The sequence below is a fragment of the Oncorhynchus masou genome, chromosome 32 (genome assembly GCF_036934945.1).
Source record: "Oncorhynchus masou masou isolate Uvic2021 chromosome 32, UVic_Omas_1.1, whole genome shotgun sequence".
In the NCBI taxonomy this organism is placed as follows: domain Eukaryota; kingdom Metazoa; phylum Chordata; class Actinopteri; order Salmoniformes; family Salmonidae; genus Oncorhynchus; species Oncorhynchus masou.
This window is the reverse complement of record NC_088243.1, coordinates 71,286,206-71,307,537: the sequence shown is the minus strand read 5'-3', so window position 1 is coordinate 71,307,537 and position 21,332 is coordinate 71,286,206. Positions and strand designations below refer to the sequence as shown.

The 21,332-nt window shown below is 43.0% G+C and overlaps 1 protein-coding gene across 5 annotated transcripts in view; it reads left to right on the top strand.

The window, feature by feature from the left end:
- LOC135526552 (protein diaphanous homolog 2-like) overlaps positions 1-21,332 on the top strand; it is a 728,420-nt gene that overhangs the window by 646,387 nt on the left and 60,701 nt on the right. For 2 of the 5 annotated variants that reach the window (XM_064955037.1, XM_064955038.1), the window contains exons 27-28: positions 5,197-5,295; positions 6,540-7,637. In XM_064955037.1, the coding sequence (XP_064811109.1) occupies positions 5,197-5,295; positions 6,540-6,622 (182 nt within the window). In that variant the 3' untranslated portion in view covers positions 6,623-7,637. Of the gene's footprint in view, positions 1-5,196; positions 5,296-6,539; positions 7,643-21,332 lie in introns of those variants that run through there. The other 3 variants (XM_064955040.1, XM_064955039.1, XM_064955041.1) reach the window with 2 other exon arrangements.

The following is a 21,332-nucleotide window of genomic DNA, read 5'->3' as shown; positions in this document are numbered from 1 at the left end:
GGTCTCATTCCCTCTTCCTGAGGCCTTCCCATGGGCTACTTTGAAAACCAAAGTGTCTGTTCTCTCTTTCTGTGTGCTGTGTTTAAAGGCAGCCTAGATTAAATTAAGCTTAATTAGACCGGCTCGGAATAGAACTAAACAAAACAAAGCCCAAGTAGCTAGCGCTTATCTTCAAATTGGCTAGTCTACCTTTTTTAGTCTTGCTTATTGGTTTAAAGCGGGACATGTGTTTCAGCTGCTTCTCTCTGTAGAAACGAAATGGCCGATCTCTATCTAGCAGCTATGAGTCCGAGAACAGCACTGGCTCCCACTTGAATGTTTTTCCATATCTAGGCCAACCAGGACGTCTTGTGAGTTCGACACGAATGCAACACGTTAAGTCCGGGCAGGTAAACATTTATCTACTGCACCTTGGCTCCTGGAAAACTTTTGGACAGCTCTTGCTTCAGTTTCCCTCTTCTCAGAGACTTAGACATCACAGGGGGCACTTGACAACTTTGATCAATTTGTCCTAGTTTTTGCTTAACTGTAGCCCAATTCATCATCCATAATGACCAAGGCTTGGGAACTGGGCTGAGTAGACTGGGTTCAAGAGGGAGGATCGCAGACACAAAGAAGCAAAATGACTAAAATGGGAAACATGCTCCCCAGTGACCTGCTGGCGCTCCATTAACAATGTCCTATTGGACCGGCAAGACCTCGGCTATGATGAAGGAAGCTCAGAGACGAGGCCCTGGCTTCTGAGAATCTCTTAACTTCTCAAACTGTTCTCTGAACACTTCCCCTCCATACATTAAATAAAATGTTTAAACCAAAATGTAAATTAAAAACTTGTGCATTTTAGATTATTTGAGAATCCCTTACGCCTAAATCCCCACAGCAAACTTTTCTCTTCATCTGACACATCGCCCACTTAGAAGACTACTGTTTTTTGCCCTGTTCTTGTTCCAGCTCCACCTGTCTCATTTTGATCTATAAAAACCCACAGCAAATATATTCTGCCTTTTCTCAATTAGCAAGTCTCGTCGATTGTGCGCTGGGGAAATGCAGAAAAGCTAACCTTTATGCAGGAGGATCTGTCTTGAGAGGAAGAGATACAACACTCCAAGGAAATTGCTTTCCAAAATGGGTTAAGATGGGACAAAACTCTCTCCAGCAATGTAACACCGTGTCATGCACCTCATGAGACAGCCCTGGGGTTCTCTAATGATCTTATCAAGGAAGTGGAAGAGTGGAACATGGCTGGGCTTTTACACTCCACACCATGGGCACCTTCTTAAAAACCTGAGGCAGCTGACATGGCACTACATGCACCTGTCCTCCCTACCTCCCATTGAGAGCTAGCGTACCTGTCATCCCTACCTCCCATTGAGAGCTAGCGTTCCTGTCCTCCCTACCTCCCATTGAGAGCTAGCGTACCTGTCCTCCCTACCTCCCATTGAGAGCTAGCGTTCCTGTCCTCCCTACCTCCCATTGAGAGCTAGCGTACCTGTCCTCCCTACCTCCCATTGAGAGCTAGCGTTCCTGTCCTCCCTACCTCCCATTGAGAGCTAGTGTACCTGTCCTCCCTACCTCCCATTGAGAGCTAGCGTTCCTGTCCTCCCTACCTCCCATTGAGAGCTAGCGTTCCTGTCCTCCCTACCTCCCATTGAGAGCTAGTGTACCTGTCCTCCCTACCTCCCATTGAGAGCTAGTGTACCTGTCCTCCCTACCTCCCATTGAGAGCTAGCGTACCTGTCATCCCTACCTCCCATTGAGAGCTAGCGTACCTGTCATCCCTACCTCCATTCCCTCATCCCTGGTTATGAGGTGTCACCTGGGCCCTGGAGCTCTTGCCAATGTTACAGTACACCCTGCAGCCCAGGCTTCTGTCTCTCTGTCTGTCTCTCTCCCTCGCTCTCTCCCTCTCCCTCTCTCTCCCTCTACCTCCCTCCCTCTCTCTACCTCCGTCCCTCTCGCTCTCTTCCTCTCTCTCTACATCCCTCCCTCATCCTCTCTCTCTACCTCCCTCTCGCTCTCTCCCTCCTTCCCTCTTCCTCTCTTTCTACCTCCCTCCCTCCCTCTCGCTCTCTCCCTCTCTCTCTCTACCTCCCTCCCTCTCTCTACCTCCCTCCCTCCCCCTGTCTCTGTAATGTATTTACTAGGGTGCACTATTACATGTTTTAATTAGGGGGATAACAAGGGCCCTGGCTCTCTGCCGGATTTGTTAACTTCACACATCATAATTCGCTTCCCTCTCCCCATCAAGGTACCTGGCTGTGTGTGTGTGTGTGTGTGTGTGTGTGTGTGCGCGTGTGTTCGTGTGCGTGCGCACGCTTGCATGAGTACTTACATGTGTGACTTATTGTCCTCTAGCCCTGGGAGAAGATGAAGGGGGAGGAGACACACAAGTTAAGTGTCACCATAGGGGAAGGAAGAGGGGAGGATTGGGGAGGGGGTAGCAGACAATGAAGTGGGCCTGTGTGTATATTTCTGGTGTCTCTGGGGCTGTTGAGAGGACTAGTGGAGCGGGTCAAGGCGCAGGGTCCTAAAACTCCCTCCGAGACATTTACTGCCCTGGGCCTCTGACATTGAATTATTTCTACAACATATGCAAGTGTGTAAGCGCACGTGAACGCATCCATACAGACATACAAGTACATGCACGGACACATGCAAACACACGCTCACTATATCAGAAAAATGCGCAGTATTATAGCTAATCTCATACTATTTTACACATTTTGCTATTAGGCTGAAATACATTTTTGCTGTTTTCGATCTAATGGAGTCAGGACACAAGACAGAACATTCTCAACTTTTTCCCCATAACTATTTGTCTTAATATTAACACAATTTGATAGACCAAAGTATCATCTGTCACAACATGTAAACCAACAACCAAATATCATTTTTTAAACCATAAAATCATTATGGGGTTTTGTGTGTAGATTGATGAGGGAAAAAGGCTGTAACGTAACAAAATGTAGAAAAAGTCAAGGGGTCTGAATACTTTCCAAATGCACTGTATGTATGTGTATATAAACTCAGCAAAAATGAAACGTCTCTTTTTTAGGACCCTGTCTTTCAAAGATAATTAATAAAAATCCAAATAACTTCACAGATCTTCATTGTAAAGGGTTTTAACACTGTTTCCCATGCTTGTTCAATGAACCATAAACAATTAATGAACATACACCTGTGGAACAGTCGTTAAGACTCTAACTGCTGTCAGACGGTAGGCAATTAAGGTCACAGTTATGAAAACTTAGGACACTAAAGAGGCCTTTCTACTGACTCTGAAAAATACCAAAAGAAAGATTCCCAGGGTCCCTGCTCATCTGTGTGAACGTGCCTTAGGCATGCTGCAAGGAAGCATGAGGACTGCAGATGTGGCCTGGACAATAAAATGCAATGTCCGTACTGTGAGACGCCTAAGACAGCGCTACAGGGAGACAGGATGGACAGCTGATCGTCCTCGCAGTGGCAGACCTCGTGTAACAACACCTGCACAGGATCGGTACATCTGAACAGGATGGCAACAACAAATGCCCGAGTTACACCAGGAACGCACAATCCCTCCATCAGTGCTCAGATTGTCCGCAATAGGCTGAGAGAGGTCCTCAACAGACATCACCGGCAACATCGTCGCCTATGGGCACAAAGCCACCGTTGCTGGACCAGACAGGACTGGCGAAAAGTGCTCTTCACTGTCGAGTCGCGGTTGTCTCACCAGGGGTGATGGTCAGATTCACGTTTATCGTCAAGGGAATGAGCGTTACACCGAGACCTGTACTCTGAAGCGGGATCAATTTGGAGGTGGAGGGTCCGTCATGGTCTGGTGCGGTGTGTCACAAGATCATCGGACTGAGCTTGTTGTCATTGCAGGCAATCTCAACGCTGGGAAGGAAGACATCCTCCTCCCTCGTGGTATGCCACCAGCCATAGTGCTCGTTCTGTGCGTGATTTCCTGCAAGACAGGAATGTCAGTGAAGAGCCAGCGAAGAGCCCGGATCTCAATCCCATTGAGCTTTTAATTTTGACCCCCCCCCCCCTTTGTTCATGGACACATTCCATTTCTGTTAGTCACATGTCTGTGGAACTTGTTCAGTTTATGTCTCAGTTGTTGAATCTTGTTATGTTCATAGAAATATTTACACATGTTAAGTTTGCTGAAAATGAGCGCAGATGTCACGTTCGTCATAAGGATCGGACCAAGGCACAATGCGGTATGCGTACATTCTCTTTTTAATGAACGAACAAAAACAACAAACAACCAAATATAACGTGAAGCAAAACAAACTTGTGCTGACAGGCAACTAAACATAGACAAGATCCCACAACAGAAAGTGGGAAAAGGGGCTGCCTAAATATGATCCCCAATCAGAAACAACAATAAACAGCTGTCTCTGATTGGGAACCATATCAGGCCAACATAGACATACAAAAAACCCTAGACATACAAAAACCAAGAGTACCCACCCTAGTCACACCCTGACCTAACCAAAATATATAGAAAACAGAGATATCCAAGGTCAGGATGTGACAGTACCCCCACTTTTCCTTCAATCTGTGGTCCAACTCATCCCAAACCATTTCAATTGAATCGTGGTCGGATGATTGTGGAGGCCAGGTCATCTGATGCAGCACTCCATCTTGGTCAAATAGCACTTACTCAGCCTGGAGGTCTTTTGGGTCATTGTCCTGTTGAAAAACAAATTATATTCCCACTAAGCGGAAACCAGATGGGATGGTCGCTGCAGAATGCTGTGGTAGTCATGCTGGTTAAGTGTGCCTTGAATTCTAAATAAATCACAGACAGTGTCACCAGCAAAGAACCCTCACACCATCACACCTCCTCCTCCATGCTTCACGGTGGGAACCACACATGCATTAATCATCCATTCATCTACTCTGCGTCTCACAAAGACACGGAGGTTGGAACCTCATCATTGCTACTAAGAATCTAAAATGTTAAATATATTTTGATTTGTTTAACACTTTTTTGGTTCCTACATGATTCCATATGTGTTATTTCATAGTTTGAATGTCTTCACTATTATTCTACAATGTAGAAAATAGTAAAAATAAAGAAAAACCCTTGAATGAGTGGTTATGTCCAATCTTTTGACTGGTACTGTATGTGCTTGTGTGTGTATATTTTTCAGTGAGTGTGCATATCCTCTAACCATATTCCCTGTCTGTCCTGTCCTACAGAGGGAGGAGAGAATGAAACAGGTGTGATGGACAGTCTAATGGAAGCCCTGCAGTCCGGAGCCGCCTTCCGCGACCGCCGAAAACGAACCCCGCGCAACGGTAAGGTCCCCACACCTCTGTTGAAGTAACCTCCTCCCTTAGTCTCAACCATAGTTCTTAATATGAAAGGAGTGTTGCCGGACCAAGTCCGGGATATGCCGAGGGCGTACACATGTCTGTGTGGGTGTACGCTCATGTTCTTCTGTATGTGTCTGTGTGTGTGTCACTACACACACACACACACTTGTACTGTCCCCGGTGCACTTCATTACACATTCATTGTCCCATTGTCATTCATAAGGCTCTGATTACAATAGAAATGGGACGTGAGCAGGGTCTATGGGCTACAGGCTCCAGCGGTGGAGGGGATTTAGCATCATCCTAATGTTAACATATTCCATCCTGCCATGATGAATGGCCTGTGCCCAGGGGGATGGTAAGGTGCCACCTGGTAGAGGTTACATTGATATGCAGGTGGAGAGACAGAGCCCTGTCTGTCTAGAGGAGCCACAGGTGCTGCTCTCTCTGTGGTGGATGAGTACTGTGATATTCCTGATGCTAATCTGCTCATTGGGCCTCATGAGGGTTAGCGTAGTTTAGCATGATCAGATGGAGTGAGTATACACAGAGGTTTAGGCCCAGTCCAGCAACAGATTCTTCATCCCTTATTAACAACCTCAACGACAAACATACCAGCATATGCACACCATGGCACAACGAATCGTCCTAAATTAACTGTCACTATGTCAAATGTCAGAGATATTTTGCCAGACCTGTTAATTTCCCACATTGTCTCGCCTCCCTCTTACCTTGGCCAATCACGTCTCCCTACCAGGGTCCATGTCAAGGTTTGTCCAATAAGACCTGGTTAATGAAACAGGGTGTCACAACTCACAACACACACTCCTGAATCATTCTCCTAGCTTGGTCTGCACTCACTGACAGACAGCTATCCATGTAGAGGAGAACATACATGCTCGCACGCACGTACGTGTTTCATCTTCCCTCCGTCTACAGAATCTCTTCTACTCTAACATGGTCCATCAAGACTGACATGATTGCCAACAGCCCAAACCAACACAATGTATTTTCCTTCTCAAGTGCCTTCTCTCTCTCTGTGTGAGTGAGCATGTTTGTACAGTGTGAGTGTGTGCTGAGGTGTTGTGCCAACAACCAGACTTTTCAGAGTGGATAATTGGTGCCAAACTCCTGAAAAGACTCGTGTCTGACATCGTTCTCTTTTTCTCTTCCCCCTCTCTTTCTCCTCCCTTTCTTTTTCTTCTGTTTACTTGGTCATGTTGCAGGTGATCAAAGTCCATGCAGTCCTGTCTCTCGGTGGCCGTGTGCTAACCATGGTAACCCAACCAAAGCTGTGTCCGTAGTTTAACCCTTTCCCTGCCCCGTACTGCACTGTACTGCACCGCCCCCACTCCTGGCTGTGTAATTCTCATCTGGCATCTTCCCCCACCAACTGAACCAGAGCAGATGTACTCTGACAGACTCCTACACTGAGCTTGAACTGTCCGATTACTCCTCTGACTCCTGTCAATTAGGATACATAGTGTTATCTAGTTTCAACCAGTGGTGATAGCAAGTAAAAATAAAAAAACTTAGTGGTCACAGATTTATTAGATTGATTTAAATGATTAGATTAGGTTGCAGACAGATTGTTTATCTCAAAAACAGGAATGAATATTGGGATCTGGCCAAAAGTAGTGCACTATATAGGGAATGGGGTTGAATTTTGGTCGCACCTCAGACTGATGAGTAGTACTCTTGAGCTTCCCTCCTGCTTTAATAACTCAGTGACTCAAATCTCAGTCTGGTTTCTGAATAGTACACCAGCTCTTGTATTGTAGAGCTTGTTCCCCATTCCTGTAGGCCTACGCTGATAGAGCATGACATCACATCCTGTCTCATGGCACTTTATAGGAAAGGCTTTGTCACCAACACGAGGGCTATAATTGCTTTTCGTCACGTGTCGCCACGCACGGATTTGTTTGTTGTGTTCCTTCCCTCACTCTTCCTTTTCCAGCTAGGGCATTCTGGGAAATGTCAACCGTTGCACAAAGCACAAACACCAAAAAACGACTCCCCTGGCCTACTTTGAAACAACTGTCTGTGGCGCAATGGTTTGATTTTTTGTTTTTCAACCACCACTCTAATCTAATCTGCTGTATCTATGTGGAGTGCATTTTTCACTGTTGACTGTCTGTCATTGCTTTGACGTGTGTGAATGGAGTGACAATGAAATGTGGAACTATCACAAGTTTGTTTAGTTTTTAGGATATCTAATACACTCAGTCAAATGCAATAAAAAAAATAGGTACCAGTTGTATTGCGGGAAAGCTTAGGATATTTAGGACTTGGGATAAAGGAATCTCTTTAACACTTTATATTACAGCCCCTTAATAAACCATTTATAAACGGGTTGTAAAGAGTTTAATCCCCATTTATTCATCATTATTCCTTCATTTGTAAATGTCAATAAGCAATCTGTAAATAGTAATTTTGCAATTATAAACACTTTCTGAAATGATTTATTAATTATTTATAAAATAATGAATAAGATGTTTGATTATAGTATGTTCACAATTTGTAAATTATTAATAATGTACTACTCATGTACTTATTAATCAGCTATAAAGGAGTAATTGTTAACTCATCAGATTATTTATAAGGCATTTGGTAATGGTTGATTAATGGTTTGACTCACCATTTATATACTAATGTATGAATATATTTATGTATGTCATGAATGGTTTATTTATTAATTGTTTGAGTTTTTGTGAGTAAAAGCACATACTAATACTTTAGCTGATTATTAATGTAGATCCTTATAAACCATTTACTAATTATTAATCAACTACTTTGCAGCCCCTAATTTAGTGTGCACTATATGTACTTTATAAATGTTTATAAATGACTTGTCACTCCCCCAAAGCTGGCTACATTAGTAGACAGTACCTGACGCATCACCAATGGCTAAAAATAACCTAAAACATGCAATGGTAAAATAAGATTTATTCATAAGCTTCATAACTGCAGCCATAACAAAGACCTGATAAATCACAAGTGATCATCAACTTCGGCAACTTGTTCCTGTTCTATGTCGATGCGCTGTTCGTGTTTTCACTCCCCGAACTTGCTTCCCGACTTTCGGCGTACATCGTTACAGAATGACGACTTGTCAAAGGGAAGCATTAGGGAGTGTTTTTTTTTGTGAGTTGGGGGTGATGTCGGGTCCGGGTGTTGGAGCCAGAGCTTCCTGGGAGGCCTCAGTCGGTTTGTAGGCTCCCATGCCTTAGCGGGTTCGATGGGCTCCCATAGCGAAGCTGGGTGAACAGGTTCCCGTGCCTCTTCATCTCATTATACACAGGCAATATTTTGCCATATCTAGAAAGTATTCACCCCCCTTGGTATTTTTCCTATTTTGTTGCCTTACAACCTGGAATTAAAATAGATTTTTTTGGGGGGGTTTGTATCATTTTATTTACACAACATATCTACCACTTTGAAGATGCAAAATATATTTTATTGTGAAACAAACAAGAAATTAGACAAAAAAACAGAACTTGAGCATGCATAACTATTCACCCCCCCCCCCCCCTTCCCCCCAAAGTCAATACTTTGTAGAGCCACCTTTTGCAGCAATTTTTAATTAATTTTTTTTATTTCACCTTTATTTAACCAGGTAGGCCAGTTCTCATTTACAACTGCGACCTGGCCAAGATAAAGCAAAGCAGTGTGACAAAAACAACACTTAGTTACACATGGGATAAACAAACGTACAGTCAATAACACAATATACAAATCTATATACAGTGTGCAAATTTAGTAAGATTTGGGAGGTAAGGCAATAAATCGGTCATAATAGTGGCAAAATAATTACAATTTAGCATTAACACTGGAGTGAGAGATGTGCAGATGATGATGTACAAGTAGAGATACTGGGGTGCAAAAAAACAAAAAAAACAATATGGGAGGTAGGATGGGCTATTATCTGGTAGTTGGGTGGGCTATAATCTGGTGGGCTGTGTACAGATGGGCTGTGTACAGGTGCTGGGATCGGTAAGCTGCTCTGACAGCTGATGCTTATGGTTAGTGAGGGAGATGTGTCTCCAGCTTCAGTGACTTTTGCAATTCATTCCAGTCATTGGCAGCAGAGAACTGGAAGGAAAGGCGGCCAAAGAGGTGTTGGCTTTGGGGATGACCAGTGAAATATACCTGATGGAGCGCGTGCTACGGGTGGGTGTTGCTATGGTGACCAGTGAGCTTAGATAAGGCGCAGGCTTTACCTAGCAAAGACTTATAGATGACCTGGAGCCAATGGATTTGGCGACGAATATGAAGCGAGGGCCAGCCAACGAGAGCATACAGGTCGCAGTGGTGGGTAGTATATGGGGTTTTAGTGACAAAACGGATGGCACTATGATAGACTACATCCAATTTGCTGAGTAGAGTGTTGGAGGCTATTTTGTAATTGACATCGCCGAATCTAGGATCGGTAGGATCCTAGAGTTTTACGAGGGTGTGTTTGGCAGCATGAGTGAAGGAGGCTTTGTTGCAAAATAGGAAGCCTATTCTAGATTTAATTTTGGATTGGAGATGAGTCTGGATGGAGAGTTTACAGTCTAACCAAACGCCTAGGTATTTGTCGTTGTTCACATATTCTAAGTCAGAACAGTTCAGAGTAGTGATCCTAGTCGGGCAGCGATCGGTTGAAGAGCATGCATTTAGTTTTACTAGCACTTAAGAGCAGTTGGAAGCCACTGAAGGAGTGTTGCGTGGCATTGAAGCTTGTTTGGAGGTTGATAACAGTGTCCAAAGAAGGGCCAGATGTATACAGAATGGTGTCGTCTGCGTAGAGGTAGATCAGAGAATCACCCGCAGCAAGAGTGGTTACAGCTGCAAGTCTCTTGGGGTATGTCTCTATAAGCTTGGCGCATGTAGCCACTGGGATTTTTGCCCATTCTTCAAGGCAAAACTGCTCTAGCTCCTTCAAGTTGGATGGGTTCTGCTGCTGTACAGAAATCTTTAAGGCACACCACATATTCTCAATTAGATTGAGGTCTGGGCTTTGACTAGGCCTTTCCAAGACATTTAAATGTTTCCTCTTAAACCACTCGAGTGTTGCTTTAGCAGTATGCTTAGGGTCATTGTCCTGCTGGAAGGTGAACCTCCATCCCAGTCTCAAATTTCTGGAAGACTGAAACAGGTTTCCCTCAAGAATTTCCCTGTATTTAGCGCCATCCATCATTCCTTCAATTCTGACCAATTTCACAGTCTTTGCCGATGAAAAACATCACCACAGCATGATGCTGCCACCACAATGATGGTGTATTCTCAGGGTGATGAGAGGTGCTGGGTTTGCGCCAGATATAGTGTTTTCCTTGATGGCCAAAAAGCACAATTTTAGTCTCATCTGACCAGGGTACCTTCCATATGTTTGGGGAGTCTCCCACATGCCTTTTGGCAAAGGAAACGTGTTTGCTTATTTTTTTCTTAAGCAATGTCTTTTTTCTGCGCCAGACATAGCGTTTTCCTTGATGGCCAAAAGGCTACATTTTTGGCCATAAAAAATGGTGGTGAATACATATGCATGCACCACTTTTTCAATCTTTTTTTTAATTTCACTTCACCAATTTTGACTCTTTTGTTTATGTCCATTACAACGAACTCCAAATAAAAATCAATTTTAGTTCCAGGTTGTAAGTCAACAAAATAGGAAACATGCCAAGGGGGTAAATACTTTTGCAAGCCACTGTATCTCAATCGCTCCCAAGCAAGCGCTACCTGCCGCCCCATCTCTACTTATGGAATCCAAATGGTTTCCCATTTGAAATATATGGGAGCAGATATGTTTCCTCATTTTGGTAAACCATTGGCAGAAACTTTAAAATAATGCTCAAACCAATTCAATCTGACCTCTGTCGGTGGAATAATATCCCAGTTACTTTAACAAGCAGAATATCTATTGTTTTCATGCAATTGTATAGCCTATAGAAATGTTGAGCTGCATGAGCTCATGGGCTCTCATGAAGTGTTTGATTTGATTTTCAATTACATTTGCATTGATGTCAGAGTGATTAGAGGGACAATAGAGTGCTTAGTACCAGGCAGTTAGCAAGTTTGGTAGGCTACTAATGACCAGCAGCAGCATCAGAGCTTGGAGAAGCCTAATTACCGTGACTAAACAGTGACGTAGAATTTGACTGCCGTCATGACTCGTGACCACAGGTGTGGCGGTAATACGGTCACGGTAACAGCACTAGGTCGAACCCCATTAGGTTATGACAGGTATGGTGGGTCAGAAAATCATTTTGACATATGAAGGCTCCCAAGGAGTGTGTGGGAAATTGGTTCTGTAATGAATGCACCATTCTGTATGGGACATTTGTATTACATTTCTATCATATTGCGAGCGGTTAGAGCGCCGATCTTTAGGTGCACTTTGAGGAGTCCCAAATGGCACCCTATTCCCTATATAGTGCACTACTTTTGACCAGAGCCCTACAGGCCATAGTCAAAAGGGGTGCACTACAAGGGGGGTAGGGTGCCCTTTGTGATGCAGTCAGAACTTCACCGGCTGGGAAAATAAAGAATCAAGCTCCCCCACCACCAATGGGTGATTTTACGATTAAAGGTGCATTCTTCCAAATCACAGATAAGCTGTCTTTTGGAGGAGGCTGTTGCTATTTTGGCTAGAAGGGAGTGTCAGCTTTTGGTGAGTGATGGTGTTATTTCTAGGTCAGGACAATGGCGGTTTCTCTGTGCTTCTCCCTTCCTCCTCGTTTTGTTTTCATTTTCATCACATTACAACATACAACTAACTCAGAACTGACAAGAATTCAGCACAGAAATCCCTCCCTCTCAGAGACAACAGCACTTGCATCATTTCATGTCCACATAATCTACGCCTCCTGCTTAGTCATGTATGCTGTAATCTCACAGTTTCAAAGTGTGATTATCATCCCAAGAATGAGCGTCACATACAAGAGTTTCACTCAGTATCTGAGAAGCTTCTTGGTTTACATTGGAGGAGTCCATTCAAAAGCAGTTTGTCTTCACCATTGTTCAGATGGAACTGTACTCACTCACACTTCCTTAAGAGTCTCTAGGTACATTACGAAGAGGCTGGTGCATAACGAGGAGGCACCAATCCTAATTAAAGACCATTTCCACAACATTTCCAACATCTCTGCTTCTACAATTGTGTAGAAGGTAACAAACCCTTGTGAGGTCATCATAACCTACTTGATGCAATTATAGAAGCCAGTCCTAATTGACAGACTGATTGGATTGACAGAGTTTAGAACCAGATATTCTGTTGTGTGGGTGCACGTCTGTTCATTCTCCTCAACCAGACATGCTATACAGTAGGCATGATGTGTGGGTCAACTCAGGCTACATGATTTCCAGGAAATAGTATTTTTTTCCTTCGAAATGGAAAGTATCAATTCATTCAATTCAATTCATTCATACATCAACATTAAGATGGCAGTCAGACATCCTTTGTCCTTGTCGTGTCCCGTGTATATATATATTTACATCTTTCTTCGCCTATCTTTTATATATTTTATTTTCCAAAAACTCAACTTCAAAACACTCTACTGCAACCCGCCTCACCAATTTAAAAAAAAATAGATATATTATTTACCTCATCTGAAATCCACAATAGAAGCTAACCAGGAGCTAGCCAGAAGCTAGCCAGTTTACTGGCTAATGTTAGTATTCAGCTAACCACGGTTTGTGGTCATCAGCTATTCTTTAGCTCGAAAAGCTATCGGCAGTTTTGTACAACGCGACTCAGACCAGAACATACCGGACCTATTTTTCTCTCCATATCCCTGGATTTCAACCGCAAGCTCTGGACATTTACACCTGGATCTTGCAGCTAGCTAGCTGCTATCCTTGTGACTATTGGCTTACGTCGATCCCGGAGCAAGCATCATTTATTCCCGGAGCTAGCCAGCTGAAGAGTTCCATCAGGCACTCCTGGGCTATAATCACCTATCCGGACCCGTTTTACTGCCGATGCGGAGCCCCAACGGGCCTTCACGACTGGACTACCGACGTTATCTGCCCGAAGGAATTATCCAACTGGCCCCTGCGTTGCGACGTTACCTGAACGCCCATCTTCAGCCCGCTAATCATTAGCTGTCTTATCGGCTGCTATCTGAATAGGTCTATCGGACATTTCTTCTTGGGTCACTATAACTATATCTATTTTGCCAATTGGATTGATCCCCTCTACCACACGGAACCCCACTAATCTACCGACGGAAACGCACGCGGTGGCTAAAAACAGACCTCCATCCTATGCTAGCTTGCTACCGATGGCCCGGCTAGCTGTCTGAATCGCCGTGACCCCAAACAACCTCACTACTCACTGAACCCTTATGATCACTCGACTAAGCATGCCTCACCTTAATGTCAATATGCCCTGTCCATTGCTGTTCTGGTTAGTGTTTATTGGTTTATTTCACTGTAGAGCCTCTAGCCCTGCTCATTATACCTTATCCAACCTTTCAGTTCCACCACCCACAAATGCGATGACATCACTTGGTTTCAATGATGTTTCTCTCATCATCACTCAATACCTAGGTTTACCTCCATTGTTTTCACATCCTACCAATGGCTCGCAAAGAAAGGCACCGTTTGGTAGATGGGTAAAAAAAGTGAAAAGCAGACAATGAATATCCCTTTGAGCAGCATGGTGAAGTTAATAATTACACTTTGGATGGTGTATCAATACACCCAGTCACTACAGAGATACAGAAGTCCTTCAGAGAGGAAGGACATCGCTCAGGGATTTCCCCATGAGGCCAATGGTGACTTTAAAACAGTTACAGAGCTGTGATAGGAGAAACTTGAGGATGGATCAACAACATTGTTGTTACTTGGTACTAACCTAATTGACAGTGTGAAAAGAAGGATGAACAGAATAAAAATGTTAATCCTGTTTGCATCAAGGCACTAAAGTAAGTCTGCAGAAAATGCCAAAGCAATTACACTGTAAAACACATTGCTGAGTACCACTCTCCATATTTTTAAGCATACTGGTGACTGCATCATGTTATGGGTATACTTGTAATCATTAAGGTATGGGGAGTTTTTCAGCATTAAAAAAAAGTTATTGAATGGAGCTAGGCACAGTCAATATCCTAGAGCAAAACCTGGTTCAGTCTACTTTCCACAAGACACTGGGAGAATAATTCCCCTTTCAGCAAGACAATAACCTAAAACACAAGGCCAAATATACACTGGAGTTGCTTCCGAAGAAGACAGGGAATGTTCCTGAGTGGCCGAGTTACAGTTTTGACTTACATCTACATTACTTGAAAAAGTATGGCAAGACTTGAAAAGGGTTGTCTAGCAATGATCAACAACCAATTTGACAGTGTTTGAAGAATTTTGAAAAGAATAATAGGCAAATGTTGCACAATCCAGATGTGAAAAGTTCTTCCAGACTTACCCAGAAAGACTCACGGCTGTAATCACTGTCAAAGGTGCTTCTACAAAGTATTGACTCAGATGTGTGAATGCTTATGTAAGGAAGATATTTCTGTATTTAATTTTCAATAATTGTGCAAAAATGTCTAAAAATGTGTTTTCTCTTTGTGTGAGAAAAAAACACATATTTAATCCATTTTGAATTCAGGCCGTAACACAACAAAATGTGGAATGAGTCATGATGAATGTGGAATGAGTATGAATACTTTCTGAAGGCACTGTTGATAGGCTTAGCAACTTCCTAAATGGACTGAATTAAAATGGAATTGACCCCAACCCTTTTGTTGCATACAACAACACATCGATGTTCAGCACGGAGGTTCACACCAATATGGGAAAATAACAGCATTGGGAGTTTTGCCCATGAAAGCCCCCTCTTTCCCCCCACTCCGGTGTGTTGATACCTGGGGTATAACCCAAGAGATTGGTGGGTAACCGAGAGGCATGGAGCCGGCTCCTACATCCTCACACCATCGATTTTTGGTCTGCATCTCCCAAGAGGCACATCAATCAAATTTCAAAGGATGGGAGCCAATCAGTATTATTTACTGCCCGTTTTCCAAGTCATTACTATCTTCCTTCCCTTATTCTCCACATCTCAGTGTGTCCGTGCGTGCTTGTGTTTCGTGTGTGTGCGCATGTATGAGTGTGTGTGCGTGTGTGTGACTCGTCCATTAAAAGTGTATCCGTGAACATGTAGTATATGTGTGTGTATTTCAAATAGCCTCATAAGGGCCTCTTTGACATTGACCGGAGAGAGACCATTCACCCTTAAACACCCCCCCCCCCCCCCAAAAAAAGAAATCAGAAAAAAATATTTTTTTGCTAAATATGTGTATTTAGCCTCAGTATAGGCCATACAATGAAATTTTGTTTGCATGACTAAAACTTTCATAGATAATGCTGGCTGAGTTGCTCAAGTAGAATAAACACATTTTGGAATTTGAATAGATTTTTTTAATCATAAATTAAAATGTATACATTCATTTACATTATGTCTGCTTCATTTACTTATAATGGAATACAAGCCTAGTTAAATGAGGACTGATATCAAGTATTCATAAAAAATTATACATTTGTATGTCAAAATATGAATACAATACCCTATAATGACAAAGAGAACAGGTTTTTAGATTTTTTTTCAAATGTATAAAAATGTAAACAGAAATACCTTATTTACATATGTATTCAGACCCTTTGCTATGAGATTTTAAATTGAGCTCAGGTACATCCTGTTTCCATTGATCATCCTTGAGATTTTTCTTGATTGGAGTCCGCCTGTGGTTAATTCAATTGATTGGACATGATTTGGAAAGGCACATGCCTGTCTCTATAATGTCTCACAGTTGACAGTGCGTGTCAGAGCAAAAACCAAGCCATGAGGTCGAAGGAATTGTCCATAGAGCCCCAAGAAAGGATTGTATCGAGGCACAGATCTGGAGAAGGATACCAAAACATTTTTGCAGCGTTGATGGACCCCAAGAACACAGTGGCCTCCATCATTCTTAGAAGTTAGAAGAAGTTAGAAGAAGAATAGAAGAAGTTTGGAATCACCAAGACTCTTCCTAGAGCTTGCAGCCCGGCCAAACTGAGCAATCGGTGGAGAAGGGCCTTGGTCAGGGAGGTGACCCAAAGCTCACTCTGACAGAGCTCCAGAGTTCCTCTGTGGAGAACCTTCCAGAAGGACAACATCTCTTCAGCTCTCAACCTATCAGGCCTTTGTGATAGAGTGGTTAGACGGAAGCCACTCCTCGGTAAAAGGCACATGACAGTCCGCTTGAAGTTTGCCAAAAGGCACCGAAAGGACTCTCAGACCATGAGAAACAAGATTCTCTGGTCTGATGAAACCCAGATTGAACTCTTTGGTCTGAATGCCAAGCGTCACTTCTGGAGGAAACCTGGCTGCATCCCTGCTGTGAAGCATGGTGGTCGCAGCATCATGCTGTGGGGATGTTTTTCAGCTGCAGGAACATGGAGACTAGTAAGAATTGAGGGAAAGATAAACAGAGCAAAGTACAGAGAGATCCTTGATGAAAACCTTCTCCAGAGCGCTCAGGACCTCAGACTGGTGTGAACTTTAATTTTCCAACAGGACAATGACCCTAAGCACACAGCCAAGACAATCCAGTAGTGGCTTTGGGACAAGTCTCTGAATGTCCTTGAGTGGCCCAGCCAGAACCCGGACTTGAACCTGATCGAACATCTCTAGAGAGACCTGAAAACGGCTGTTCAGCGACGCTCCCCATCCAACCTGACAGAGCTTGAGAGGATCTCCAGAGGATAATGGGAGAAACTCATCAAATACAGGTGTGCTTAGCTTGTAGCATCATACCCATGAAGACTCTAGGATGTATTTGCTGTCGAAGGTGCTTCAACAACGTACTGAGTAAAGTGTCTGAATGCTTATGTAAATGTGATGATTCGGTTTTTATTTTTATTACATTTGCAAACATTTCTAAAAACCTGTTTTTGCTTTGATGTGATGGGGTACTGTGTGAAGATTGATAAGGGGAAAAACAATTTAATCAATTTTAGAATAAAGCTGTAAATTAACAAAATGTGGAAAAAGTCAAGGGGTCTGAATACTTTCCGAATGCACTGTATATGCTTCAAAGACCAGTAAAATGTACTGAATGATATTGTGAAAAATATTGAACATAACAGGCAGACAGTGAATAATGATATGGATTTAAGAAGATTTTTGTGTTTGCACAGACAAAAAAAATCCCTTAACAATATTTCTCTATAGTTCATTATCACTAGCTTTGAGTGAATAGCAATCATTTGATGGGCAACTTAACCTCTTGGTAGAGCATATTTCTCAAGAGTTCCTAAAATGTTTAAAAAAACATCATATTACTAATTTAATCATTATTAAATTATGTTTTAGAAGTGAGCAACATTTTACAATGTGTAATTTCGCATTTTATACACAGTTAGTACAGAAAATGTGTGGTAAATGTGGTTTGGTTTTGCTCGCATTCACTTCCTGTTTTTCAACCATCTTTGAATGCGTGTTTCAAATAATATGGGAGTCTGATAATGAAAACCACATGAGCATTTTGATGATGATAAAATATGCCAAACTAAATTCATCTGTTTAATTTCATTTAAAATTGGTTGTCAAAATTAGCTCAACCGCCCAGTTGAGCTGCATGTTAAAGGGTTAAAAACAGAGAAATGCCGTCATTTAATGCCTGTCACAGTTATGTGATTTCATGGCCTTACCGCCTAATCTCAGTGGTCTCGCCGTTAATTCACCCAGGCAAGAGAGGAGAGCTGGCCCCCTGTATGTTTAATGAAGATTAAATTACCTATTTTCAGTCATTAAATATTAAAGTGGAGAAAGGGAAGAATCTGCAAAGAAGCAAATGAAAGAGAAGGGAGAAAGGGGGAGGGAGGAGAAAGGGGGAGGGAGGAGAAAGATGGACAAAGATAAAGGATTTTTTCTCTCTTATTATTCCCTCCATGTTGTAAATGATATCTCAATACCATATGTATTAGGTTGTCCCTATTAATGGGTCTATGTACTAGACGGCTATGTTACGTTGAGCTTGGGAGCTGCACTATGTGTACAAAACATTAGGAACACCTGCTCTTTCCATGACAAATACGGAACAGACGAAAAGCTGTGATCCCTGAGAGATGACGCCTGTTAAATCCACTACAATGAGAAAGGTTCAAAATTATTTTTAAGCCTTGAGACAATTGAGACATGGATTGTGTATGTGTGCCATTGAGGGTGAATGGGCAAGTCAAAATATTTAAGTGCCCTGGAATGGGGTATGGTAGTAGGTGCCAGGCGCACCGGTTTGAGTGTGTCAAGAAGTTCAAAACTGTTGGGTTTTGTTGGGTTCTGAAAATATTAAATATACTTATTCGTGTCACTGAGGGAGAGAGAGGAATGTATAACGTTTACATTCTGTCCGGATAAGGTTATTGTTAGCCATCAGGGAGGAGAAAAGACGAGAGCTGGTACGAGTCAACATGATAGCCGTGAGTTGGGGAGGAGTGAGCACTTTGGGGCAGAGGTCAGGTTAGATGAAGTGAGGAAGAACAGATATCACTATGGTTCAGTCTAGCAACAGAGATGCATTGGCTGTTCAAATGTGTAGGAGACTCAGCATAGAAAAACGGGTTAAATATCAGTGCTTCTGTGAATATGTATTTTGTCTTATGCAGCTGTGTTGACCCAATGGGTGAATAAACTTGGTTTAAGCTTTACTAATCCTCTGTTAAATTTTCTAAGGTTCATATAGAATCTAACAGTTTTTAACACTCAACTGTTTTCCGTGTGTATCAAGAATGGTCCACCACCCAAAGGACATCCAGCCAACTTGACACGACTGTGGGAAGCATTGGCGTCAACATGGGCCAGCATCCCTGTGGAACGCTTTCGACACCTTGTAGAGTCCATGCCCCAACGAATTGAGGCGGTTCTGAGGGCAAAACGGGTGCAACTCAATATTAGGAAGATGTTCTAAATGTTTTGTACACTCAGTGTATTTCTTTATCCTTCATGTGATCTGGGGAGAATTACGCAGTTTGTTACTTAAATTAGTCTATGTTATTGTATCACAATTCCCATAGCAATGAATTTCCTCTCGCACACATGTTCTCGTGTACATGTCTCTTTATCTCTCTTGATTGTGCTCCCTCACTGTCACACACCACACTATAATATAGAGGCTGTTGCTATATATCACCTCTTAGTTGGCAGACTAAAGCCCCTGCTTTCTCCCCTCCACTTCAGGGTGTTGATAGATGTTATTCATTCGGGGGCATTCCCCAGGGCCACTCCTAAAGGAAGTGGAGCTAACGTGATTTGCTCAGGCCGAGGGGACCTGGAGGGTAGTGCCCTTGGCTATGGACTGGAGATGGCTTAGTAGATCGTAGATATCAATAGAAGGGAAGAGAGGCTCTGCTTCTGGTAGATAAGAGATATTTCTCAACAGCTAAAGGAAGAAGCTAGACGGGGCGAGACTGAAGGATTGGGGGCCGACAGACCATCGGGGGGTTTGATGTCTTAGGGTAGATGTGCTATACTTCTATTGTCCCTCGCTATCCTTCTCATAGAGCCCAAGGACCTCCAGTCCTGAAAACAGCTTAGCGAAATATAGATGAGGATTTGATGTACCGTTTGAGCACCCCCCACGCATAACTGATCTGCCGTTTACTCCGTCAGCTGGAGAGGACAGTTCAAATAAGACAAGTGTGACACACGATACATTTTTCGAGGATAAATCAAATCTCAATGAAAGGGTGGACTTTATGAATGGCATTTAGGGTATCCCGGGCGAGACCCCCGAAGACAACCGGCTCTCCAGTCCTGCATTATTTGATTCCTTACAAGAGGCTTTGGACCTCCAAATCTAGTTAAAGGGCCCCAGCAGGGTGTCCGCTTACCCTCACACTGTCATTCTAACGCTGACCCATCTGTGTATACACTTCCAATACCAGGCCTTACTCCCTGCCTGTCTGTGTCGTGCAAACCCTTTCAGAGGGAAGTCAATCGCCTGGCACAGCAAAGGGCTCCACACATGTTTTTATCCAATTGGACATTGGATTATTTTGTCTAATGTTAGCCCTTCTCCCCACAAATGTGGCCTCACTGATGTGAATAGAGACAAGCCGGTACTCCCTGCAAAGTGAGATGCCAACCTCTCAATGACCAACCAAAACATCCGTTTGACTCTCTCGCTCTTCAAATAACACATTTTTTTTGTATAAGTTTTCATACACCAGCATTACTTATTTCTTTATCCACTGTCAGACTGCTCACAATACAGTACTGGTCCTCAAGTATGTGGGCAGAGCTCTGAAAAGGTCATCTGAGTGCAAATGGTCAATACCGGATCAATTTGTGCCCCGTAATTGAAGTTTTTATCTTATTTTACCCTGGCACATTCACACAATAGGATTGATTTAACTCATTGCCTGATTAATTCCCAATAGACATATAACTCTCAGCTGATGAAAGCAAAGGGGAATCACTTCTTGAAACCGCGGAGAGGCGCATGAACCAACCAAACGACCGTCCTCAGGACTGAAAAAAATCGGACTCGTAATATTCCAATGGAATCTCCACAGCTATCATACTTAGTCCTTTGAAGGATGGACAGTTCCCTTGGACAAATAAACCCGTATTCATCGCCTGTTAGAGCCCAGAGAGGTCGAAGTGGCTCTAACAATAATCCCCAGTAGAATAAATAAAGGCTCTCTGCAATAGGATGTAGTTATGTTCCATGACAATGAGAGGCGATGACAGCTATTTTGATGCTATTTCCCTCTGTCTTTATATCATATCCCTTATTATTTTTTCTCATCTCCATTAGCTCAGACAAATAGCGTCCGGGTGGTGTTTGCGTTTAGTTTCCCATTTTGTAGGCTGGAGGGCGTATAATAAGGAGGTATAGGGTGGTAGAGGTAGGTTGGCAGCCGAGGCTGAGTGAAAGGACTAATTCCCAGAGAATGGAGAAGTTCTCATCCTCCTACAACGGTGCTACTGTGGAGTTTCAATGAGCACAATTGTCTATTCATTATTTGTTCATGTTCTTGTCAAATGAACTTTTCTGTAAAAG